At 49.2% G+C, this 11,706-nt stretch overlaps 1 protein-coding gene across 1 annotated transcript in view; it reads right to left on the bottom strand.

The window, feature by feature from the left end:
* LOC311225119 (stAR-related lipid transfer protein 9-like) overlaps positions 1 to 11,706 on the bottom strand; it is a gene marked incomplete at both ends in the record, with an annotated part of 72,134 nt that overhangs the window by 50,605 nt on the left and 9,823 nt on the right. The window contains 2 exons of the mRNA XM_084310324.1: positions 48 to 135; positions 6,755 to 6,824. Coding sequence (XP_084166450.1) covers positions 48 to 135; positions 6,755 to 6,824 — 158 coding nt within the window. The remainder of the gene's footprint in view (positions 1 to 47; positions 136 to 6,754; positions 6,825 to 11,706) is intronic.

Raw genomic sequence — 11,706 nt, 5'->3', positions numbered from 1 at the left:
AATAAACACAGGTTTCAACTCGACGCCGGCGTTGTCGCTTTGTTTACATCTTGTGTTGTTGTTGTTGTTGTTGCCAAAACAGACTTGTGTTTTGAGTAAAGCGTACGTTGTGATGATGAGAGACATGAGACTCCTCTGGGATCAACGCAGACATTATCAACTCAAAGACACGTCTGAATAGGGACGGTGTATGAATGATTGAATATTGCATTCATACAGCGCTTTTTACAATGGTGTCGATTGTCTCCTTCACCACCACTGGTAGCACCCAACCTTGGGCTACGCAGGCTCAATGGCTGCCATACACACTGGCACCCGGCACACATCACACTACACACTGACTACCATACACTGGCACCAGGCACACATCACACTACACACTGACTACCATACACTGGCACCAGGCACACATCACACTATACACTGACTACCATACACTGGCACCAGGCACACATCACACTACACACTGACTACCACACACTGGCACCAGGTACACATCACACTACACAATGACTACCATACACTGGCACCAGGCACACATCACACTACACACTGACTACCATACACTGGCACCAGGCACACATCACACTACACACTGACTACCATACACTGGCACCAGGCACACATCACACTACACACTGACTACCATACACTGGCACCAGGCACACATCACACTACACAATGACTACCATACACTGGCACCAGGCACACATCACACTACACACTGACTACCATACACTGGCACCAGGCACACATCACACTACACACTGACTACCATACACTGGCACCAGACACACATCACACTACACACTGACTACCATACACTTGCACCAGGCACACATCACACTACACACTGAATACACTGGTACCAGAAACACATCACACTACACACACACTGACTACCATACACTGGCACCAGGCACACATCACACTACACACTGACTACCATACACTGGCACCAGGCACACATCACACTACACACTGAATACACTGGTACCAGAAACACATCACACTACACACACACTGACTACCATACACTGGCACCAGGCACACATCACACTACACACTGACTACCATACACTGGCACCAGGCACACATCACACTACACACTGACTACCATACACTGGCACCAGGCACACATCACACTACACACTGACTACCATACACTGGCACCAGGCACACATCACACTACACACTGACTACCATACACTGGCACCAGGCACACATCACACTACACACTGACTACCATACACTGGCACCAGGCACACATCACACTACACACTGACTACCATACACTGGCACCAGGCACACATCACACTACACACTGACTACCATACACTGGCACCAGGCACACATCACACTACACACTGACTACCATACACTGGCACCAGGCACACATCACACTACACACTGACTACCATACACTGGCACCAGGCACACATCACACTACACACTGACTACTATACACTGGCACCAGGCACACATCACACTACACACTGACTACCATACACTGGCACCAGGCACACATCACACTACACACTGACTACCATACACTGGCACCAGGCACACATCACACTACACACTGACTACCATACACTGGCACCAGGCACACATCACACTACACACTGACTACCATACACTGGCACCAGACACACATCACACTACACACTGACTACCATACACTGGCACCAGACACACATCACACTACACACTGACTACCATACACTGGCACCAGGCACACATCACACTACAGAATGACTACCATACACTGGCACCAGGCACACATCACACTACACACTGACTACCATACACTGGCACCAGGCACACATCACACTACACACTGACTACCATACACTGGCACCAGGCACACAGCACACTACACACTGACTACCATACACTGGCACCAGGCACACATCACACTACACACTGACTACCATACACTGGCACCAGGCACACATCACACTACACACTGACTACCATACACTGGCACCAGGCACACATCACACTACACACTGACTACCATACACTGGCACCAGGCACACATCACACTACACACCGACTACCATACACTGGCACCAGGCACACATCACACTACACACTGACTACCATACACTGGCACCAGGCACACATCACACTACACACTGACTACCATACACTGGCACCAGGCACACATCACACTACACACTGACTACCATACACTGGCACCAGGCACACAGCACACTACACACTGACTACCATACACTGGCACCAGGCACACATCACACTACACACTGACTACCATACACTGGCACCAGGCACACATCACACTACACACTGACTACCATACACTGGCACCAGGCACACATCACACTACACACTGACTACCATACACTGGCACCAGGCACACAGCACACTACACTATGACTGAACGGCTCAGGAGACAGGGGTTGATATCAGCCAATTAAGGGGGGAGGGATGATTAGGTGGCCTTGATGTCAGAGACCTGATTTGGAATTTGGCCAGAAACGTCGGGGGAACCCCCTAACTCTTTACGATAGGCTCCCCTAACAACCAAATTCAGTCGGGTTAACGTCTCATCTGAAGGACGGCACTCGCAGGTGTCCCTATCTTACTGCCAAGTCCAGAGGACAGAGCGCCCCCTGCTGGACATCAACACTAACTTTCCGACAGCGGCCCCTTGAACCGGCGACTCTAGCGTAAACATTTAGCCCACACACACGCACACACACACACACACACACACACACACACACACACACGCAAACACACACACACGTAAACACACACACACACACACACACACACACACACACGCTGCAGGTACGATCACAGACGCTAACGTCACACTAATCGTCCCACGAAGCCGGTTTGTCGACACTCGGTCGGGGAAAGTATGAGCGTTGAGTTCCCAGGTAGAAGAGGAAGGGTTTAGATGATCTGTGCTGTAGCTAGTCCTGAGAGAGTACACTGCTGTTGTGTTTGTGTGTTGTGTTGTTTTGGTTGTGTTGTTTGTGTTGTGTTGTGTTGGTGTGTTGTGTGTTGTTTGTGTCGTGTTGTTTGTTTGTGTTGGTGTGTGTGTTGTTAGAGTGAGTTGTTTGTGTCTTGGTGTGCACTGTGCATGCTGTGGAGTGTGTGTTGGTGTGTGTTGTGTTGTTTGTGTTAGTGTGTGTGTTGTGTTGTTTGTGTTAGTGTGTGTGTTGTTGTTGTTGTTATGTGTGATGTTGTGGTGTTGTGTTGTTGTGTGTATGTGTTGTTAGCGTGTGCCAGAATGTGTTGTTGTGTGTGTGTGTGTGTGTTGTTAGCATGTGCTGTGTGTGACAGGGAGTGTCCCAAAGTGTGTTGTTGTGTGTGCGTGTTGTTAGTGTGTGCTGTGTGCGTGTCCCAGAGTGTGTTGTTGCATGTGCGTGTTGTTAGCGTGTGCCGTGTGCGTGTCCCAGAGTGCGTTGTTGCGTGTGCGTGTTGTTAGCGTGTGCCGTGTGCGTGTCCCAGAGCGTGTGAGGAGGGAGGCTCAACACTCCTGTGATAAACAACAGTGGAATCAAACAGGAAGTGGCCGATCCAGACGTGTAAACATCCTGTTACTGAGATAGATACCCTCTGAATGACCCCCCCTATCACTCTGCCCCCCCCCCCCCCCCCCCCCACACACACACACACACGCCAATCTTTATTCATGTCCACATAAAGACAATGTTTAAAGGACACAAATATTATCAGTGCACTTGGACATTGTGGGTTATTCTGATACATTCGTGCCCAAATTGACAATGGCAACCAAAATTACACAACACACATGGATGATGAACCTGACAATCTACACACAGCTCATGGGTACAGATAGCAGCGTCTTCTCCAAATTGCGCGGCTGCCAATAATAGCTGACACTGAGCAATATCTTGCTAATTGTTTGGCTCTTCTCTTCGGAAGACCGGCCATCTTATGAACATGACCCAGCCAGGCTTCCAAATATGAAGACTAAAAGTTTAGTTGTAGCCCAGTTGTGATATGGTATGCTCTAACAGACACACACACACAAACACACACGCACGCACACACACACACACACACACTAGGGCTGCACAATATAACTTCAGCATCGATATCGCAATATGCTCAATACGCAATAGAACCATTGTGAAGGACCCAATGTTTTTGTTGATGAAGGATGATGGGGATGATTTTTAGTGGTTTTTAGTGAGTCGTTCCTGATCTTCATCAGGGAAAGTCTGGGAGTGTCGCATATTTGGATTTGATGGTGTTTTTTTTGTTTTTGATCTATTGTGATGTTTCTTCTCGACCTGTACAAGAAGACTTGTACAGCCCATGGGGGCTATCCCATAATGATCTCGGGCTTTGCAAATACATTTTATTTGATTTTATGATAGGGAGCCATCATCTTGTTTTTCATACCAGCACTCAGTATTCCTAACAGTATTCCTATGCTTTTTTGTTTTAAAATGTTCTTATATACTTTACTATTGCTACTATGTATGTATGTACATGTGTTTATATTCCATGTACTGTATACATACCAATTATTCGCTTGTTCTATTCTCCATCCATCTATCATCCATTTCAACACCATATATCACCGACATCCATTATCCTTTTCATTTCAGATAATGGTGGAAGAAGTGCGTCTTTAGTCGACGGCGAAAGATTGGACGTGTTTCGGCTGCTGTCCTAACTGGGTGGGAAGTTCATTCCACCATTGTGGGGCAAGGACTGAGAATAGCCGGCTTCTCCTTGATGACCCTCCCGGAGCTTGGATAGGAGTGGGTCTGAGGCGGCCAGAAGATGCAGAGCGTAGGGGTCTTGAGGGTGTGTAGTTAGAAGATGCAGAGCGTAGGGGTCTTGAGGGTGTGTAGTTAGAGACCATTGACCGGAGGTAGGCGGGAGCGGTTCCCTTTGCCGCACGGTATGCCAGGTCCAGAATCACCAGAGTGTTAAACAGCTGCCTGGTTTCCCTCCAGAATCACCAGAGTGTTAAACAGCTGCCTGGTTTCCCTCCAGAATCACCAGAGTGTTAAACAGCTGCCTGGTTTCCCTCCAGAATCACCAGAGTGTTAAACAGCTGCCTGGTTTCCCTCCAGAATCACCAGAGTGTTAAACAACTGCCTGGTTTCCCTCCAGAATCACCAGAGTGTTAAACAACTGCCTGGTTTCCCTCCAGAATCACCAGAGTGTTAAACAACTGCCTGGTTTCCCTCCAGAATCACCAGAGTGTTAAACAACTGCCTGGTTTCCCTCCAGAATCACCAGAGTGTTAAACAACTGCCTGGTTTCCCTCCAGAATCACCAGAGTGTTAAACAACTGCCTGGTTTCCCTCCAGAATCACCAGAGTGTTAAACAGCTGCCTGGTTTCCCTCCAGAATCACCAGAGTGTTAAACAGCTGCCTGGTTTCCCTCCAGAATCACCAGAGTGTTAAACAACTGCCTGGTTTCCCTCCAGAATCACCAGAGTGTTAAACAACTGCCTGGTTTCCCTCCAGAATCACCAGAGTGTTAAACAGCTGCCTGGTTTCCCTCCAGAATCACCAGTCATTAACCTCTTAAGCCCGGAGCCCTATTTTCTGAAAATCCGCCTAAAATACATACCTAAGTAAATGGAATATTGCTCCACTTCTACAAGTTCAATTAGCATGTTCTTGGTATCTAGGGACATCTATGGACCTCAGTGAATGTATTCCCAGTGTCAGGTATATTGTGTCCGTTACTAGGCTTGCTTAAATTGTGATGAAACAAAAGGAGAATATGAATTATGATTTTTCTTTGCATCTTTGACAGTGAATAACACCATGCTAAAAATGACGAGACATAAAAAACGTACGTAAACAAACGTATTGCTGAAAATATACACTATGACTGCTGTTGTGACATGGTTAGGATGTTTACTCTTGAATATGTTTGGGGGGAAAAAACGATAATTATGTCAGACAGTCTAGAGAGAGAGTGGGTGGAAGAGGTTAAACAACTGCCTGGTTTTCCCGCCAGAATCACCAGAGTCGTTACTAGAGCGACTCATTGTTCCCGAATGGGGGCGACAGCGGCTCAGGAGGTGGAGCAGTCGTCTGGTAATCCAGAGGTTCCCGGGTTCGATTCCCGCTCCTCCCGGGCAGCGTGTCGATGTGTCCTTGAGCGAGACACTTAACCCCATAATTGCTCCCGATGCGCAGGTCGGCACCTTGCAGCATGGTCGCCTCCGCCGTCGGTGTGTGAACGTGTGAGTGAACGGGTCAAATGTGAGGAACAAATTGTAAAGCGATTTGGATAAAAGGGATATATAAATGCACCATTTACCATTTTCTTTTACCAAATGGAGCTATTTTTTTTTTTTTTAATTTTTTTTTATTATTGTATCAAATGGAGCTATTGAAGTTAGAAGCTGCATAATAATATCTGGTTGACATTTATTTTTCACATCGCAAAAGAAAAGATATCGATGCAATGTAACAATTTTCCGATATCGTGTACACACACACACGCGCACACACACACACACAGACGCGCACACACACACACACACACACAGACACACACAGACAGACAGACAGACAGACAGACAGACAGACAGACAGACAGACAGACAGACAGACAGACAGATAGAGAGACAGACAGACAGACAGACAGACAGACAGACAGACAGACAGACAGACAGACAGACAGACAGACAGACAGACAGACAGACAGACAGACAGACAGACAGACACACAGACAGACAGACTCACAGACAGACAGACACACACTGCTCACCTTCACATTTCTGATCTTCACGAACTTGTCGTCCACCTGCACGGCGAGTCGTCCTCCGTCCACACTTTCCCTGAAGGACGGAGAGGAAAAAACACCGGAGTTTAGCTTCAAAGTGAATTCAGTCAAAACAACATCATCCATATTATCAGGCCATGTGAGCGGACAGCAGACGCGGTGGAGACGACACTACCAGACCAGCAGGGTCGGGCACCCAACTCTTTAGTGGTGGAGACACTACCAGACCAGCAGGGTCGGGCACCCAACTCTTTAGTGGTGGAGACACTACCAGCAGGGTCGGGCACCCAACTCTTTAGTGGTGGAGACACTACCAGCAGGGTCGGGCACCCAACTCTTTAGTGGTGGAGACACTACCAGCAGGGTCGGGCACCCAACTCTTTAGTGGTGGAGACACTACCAGCAGGGTCGGGCACCCAACTCTTTAGTGGTGGAGACACTACCAGCAGGGTCGGGCACCCAACTCTTTAGTGGTGGAGACACTACCAGCAGGGTCGGGCACCCAACTCTTTAGTGGTGGAGACACTACCAGCAGGGTGGGGCACCCAGCTCTTTAGTGGTGGAGACACTACCAGCAGGGTCGGGCACCCAACTCTTTAGTGGTGGAGACACTACCAGCGGGGTCGGGCACCCAACTCTTTAGTGGTGGAGAGACTACCAGCAGGGTGGGGCACCCAACTCTTTAGTGGTGGAGACACTACCAGCAGGGTCGGGCACCCAACTCTTTAGTGGTGGAGACACTACCAGCAGGGGTCGGGCACCCAACTCTTTAGTGGTGGAGACACTACCAGCAGGGTCGGGCACCCAACTCTTTAGTGGTGGAGACACTACCAGCGGGGGTCGGGCACCCAACTCTTTAGTGGTGGAGACACTACCAGCAGGGTCGGGCACCCAACTCTTTAGTGGTGGAGACACTACCAGCAGGGTCGGGCACCCAACTCTTTAGTGGTGGAGACACTACCAGTGGGGTCGGGCACCCAACTCTTTAGTGGTGGAGACACTACCAGCGGGGTCGGGCACCCAACTCTTTAGTGGTGGAGAGACACTACCAGTGGGGTCGGGCACCCAACTCTTTAGTGGTGGAGACACTACCAGCAGGGTCGGGCACCCAACTCTTTAGTGGTGGAGACACTACCAGCAGGGTCGGGCACCCAACTCTTTAGTGGTGGAGACACTACCAGCAGGGTCGGGCACCCAACTCTTTAGTGGTGGAGACACTACCAGCGGGGTCGGGCACCCAACTCTTTAGTGGTGGAGACACTACCAGCAGGGGTCGGGCACCCAACTCTTTAGTGGTGGAGACACTACCAGCAGGGGTCGGGCACCCAACTCTTTAGTGGTGGAGACACTACCAGCGGGGTCGGGCACCCAACTCTTTAGTGGTGGAGACACTACCAGCGGGGTCGGGCACCCAACTCTTTAGTGGTGGAGACACTACCAGCAGGGTCGGGCACCCAACTCTTTAGTGGTGGAGACACTACCAGCGGGGTCGGGCACCCAACTCTTTAGTGGTGGAGACACTACCAGCAGGGGGTCGGGCACCCAACTCTTTAGTGGTGGAGACACTACCAGCAGGGTCGGGCACCCAACTCTTTAGTGGTGGAGACACTACCAGCGGGGTCAGGCACCCAACTCTTTAGTGGTGGAGACACTACCAGCAGGGTCGGGCACCCAACTCTTTAGTGGTGGAGACACTACCAGCAGGGGTCGGGCACCCAACTCTTTAGTGGTGGAGACACTACCAGCGGGGTCGGGCACCCAACTCTTTAGTGGTGGAGACACTACCAGCAGGGTCGGGCACCCAACTCTTTAGTGGTGGAGACACTACCAGCAGGGTCGGGCACCCAACTCTTTAGTGGTGGAGACACTACCAGCGGGGTCGGGCACCCAACTCTTTAGTGGTGGAGACACTACCAGTAGGGGTCGGGCACCCAACTCTTTAGTGGTGGAGACACTGCCAGCGGGGTCGGGCACCCAACTCTTTAGTGGTGGAGACACTACCAGCAGGGGTCGGGCACCCAACTCTTTAGTGGTGGAGACACTACCAGCAGGGTCGGGCACCCAACTCTTTAGTGGTGGAGAGACACTACCTACCAGCAGGGTCGGGCACCCAACTCTTTAGTGGTGGAGAGACACTACCAGCAGGGTCGGGCACCCAACTCTTTAGTGGTGGAGACACTACCAGTAGGGGTCGGGCACCCAACTCTTTAGTGGTGGAGACACTACCAGCAGGGTCGGGCACCCAACTCTTTAGTGGTGGAGACACTACCAGCAGGGGTCGGGCACCCAACTCTTTAGTGGTGGAGACACTACCAGCAGGGTCGGGCACCCAACTCTTTAGTGGTGGAGACACTACCAGCGGGGTCGGGCACCCAACTCTTTAGTGGTGGAGACACTACCTACCAGCGGGGTCGGGCACCCAACTCTTTAGTGGTGGAGACACTACCAGCGGGGTCGGGCACCCAACTCTTTAGTGGTGGAGACACTACCAGTAGGGGTCGGGCACCCAACTCTTTAGTGGTGGAGAGACTACCAGCAGGGTCGGGCACCCAACTCTTTAGTGGTGGAGACACTACCAGCAGGGTCGGGCACCCAACTCTTTAGTGGTGGAGAGACACTACCAGCAGGGTCGGGCACCCAACTCTTTAGTGGTGGAGACGACTACCAGCGGGGTCGGGCACCCAACTCTTTAGTGGTGGAGACACTACCAGTAGGGGTCGGGCACCCAACTCTTTAGTGGTGGAGACGACTACCAGCAGGGTCGGGCACCCAACTCTTTAGTGGTGGAGACACTACCAGCAGGGGTCGGGCACCCAACTCTTTAGTGGTGGAGAGACTACCAGCGGGGTCGGGCACCCAACTCTTTAGTGGTGGCAGTGAAAGGGTTGATATCTGAAAACATTACGCAGGATCATGTGATTTATTTTGTGTACAACAATGTTAAAAAAAATGTGTTGTTACAACAATAAATAACAACATGTTCTTTTTTTTTTCTTTCTTTTTGATATTTTTGCACAAATCTTTCCAATATTCACAAAACATCTTTCCACAGCATAATATGCAACATCCAAGATTTGTCTTTTTCTTTTTCGTAACATCATACAAAACATACAAAAGACTCGTGCAAACACATTAACAACTGATATGGAAATTTAAAAAGCACTTACAAAAAAAAAAAAACATTACTATACATTGTGCATATATATATATATCCCTGATGCACATACGTTACATGTAGACCGATCTACCTGCGAGCAGGTATGTGCTGCATCTTCTGCCATCTTTCTCCATAGTGCACGTGAGAGGATGCTTCTCAGATATATGTAGGTGTGCGTGAGGACATGTATGAATGTGTGTCTCAGATATGTGTGTATGTGGGTACGTGTCTCACGTAAGTATGTGTGTATGTCTCATACGTGTGTGTGTGTGTCTCTCAGGTACGTGACTGTAATCCTACCTTCTGTGTGTGTCTCGTATCCAATAACAACATGTTCTAAATAAATGTTGAAAATGAGAAGTTTGGACTTTTGTTGCCATTGAGTTATTGTGTATTATGTTATTACACAGAGAGAGTTATGTACCGAAACAAGGTACCGACAACAAGCAAGGCACCGATACCGAATTCCAGGACCTGGTACTGGTACTGGTACCGGTATCGGTTCAAAGTGTGAACGCTGCCCAACCCTACTGACCACATGCCGCGGCTACAGGAAGACAACAACACCAACAACAACAACAACAACTACAACAACAACAATAACAAAAACAACAACAACTAAACAGATCCGTGCTCATCGGTGTCTGACGGTTAGTAAAGGGCTAACCCTTTCACTGCCACACGACAGCCGGTTAACCCTTTCACGGTGACAATACAGAGGGTTAGCCCTTTACTATCACACAACCGACGGCGATGCTCCATCATTAGCATCATTAGCTAGTAAAGGGCTAACCTTCTGTCGTGCGGCAGTGAAAGGGTTAATGCAGATGTCAAGCGGCTTCAAAACAAGGGAACGATTAACTGGAGCAACGCAGACAATATTCATTAAAAGCCTTTAATGCTGGTGGAGCATAATATTATACAGAGCAGCCGTTCCGATGCCTCCCTCTGCGTCTTCATCAGAGTCAAGGAGGTTCTAATTAATACAATACATCATACAGCTCTGGGACTCGAGTCTGTATTTAGTTACGTGCCAGGAATAGCCTTAACCCTTTCACTGCCGCACTACCAAACGGTTTAACCCTTTCACTACCACACTACAGAAGGTTAACCCTTTCACTGCCCCACGATAAATGGTTAACCCTTTCACTACCACACTACAGAAGGTTAACCCTTTACTATCACACTACAGACGGTTAACCGGGTTAACGTTCTGTAGTGTGGTAGTGAAAGGGTTAAGGCCTGCACTGCCTGTGTGCTCCAGTGAACCTTTCTGTCATGATTTCTCTCTGACGGAGAGGCGTAACAAACACTGGTATTTAATTTGTAAGGCCCTTATTGGTAAGCTACCTCCTTATACTACATCATTTGTAACTGAGGGGTTACAAAACCCTGACTGTATTAAAGATTGTGATAGATTAAACCACTGCTAGTTATGTACTTAGTACTACTGGCCAGACAGTACATCTAAATATGGCAGACACTCATAATAACACGGCACGGGACAAAGAAATATCATTGAGGGTATTTATTATTATGCAGTAAATGTACAGATATGAGAATTAGGGTCGCGCTTGTATGGCGAAGAATATGCATAAGTCAGTCAGTAGCAGAAGTCAGTGGGAATACCTCGTCTCCACTAGCCAGGGTTTAGCTGTGGCCTCGTCTCCACTAGCCAGGGTTTAGCCGTGCTGTGGCCTTGTCTCCACTAGCCAGGGTTTAGCCGTGCTGTGGCCTCGTCTCCACTAGACAGGGTTTAGCCGTGCTGTGGGCTCGTCTC

Source organism: Notolepis coatsorum (assembly GCF_963971535.1).
Source record: "Notolepis coatsorum genome assembly, chromosome: 3".
NCBI classification, from domain to species: domain Eukaryota; kingdom Metazoa; phylum Chordata; class Actinopteri; order Aulopiformes; family Paralepididae; genus Notolepis; species Notolepis coatsorum.
The sequence above is the reverse complement of the archived record's forward strand: the minus strand, read 5'-3'. Positions and strand labels throughout refer to the sequence as shown.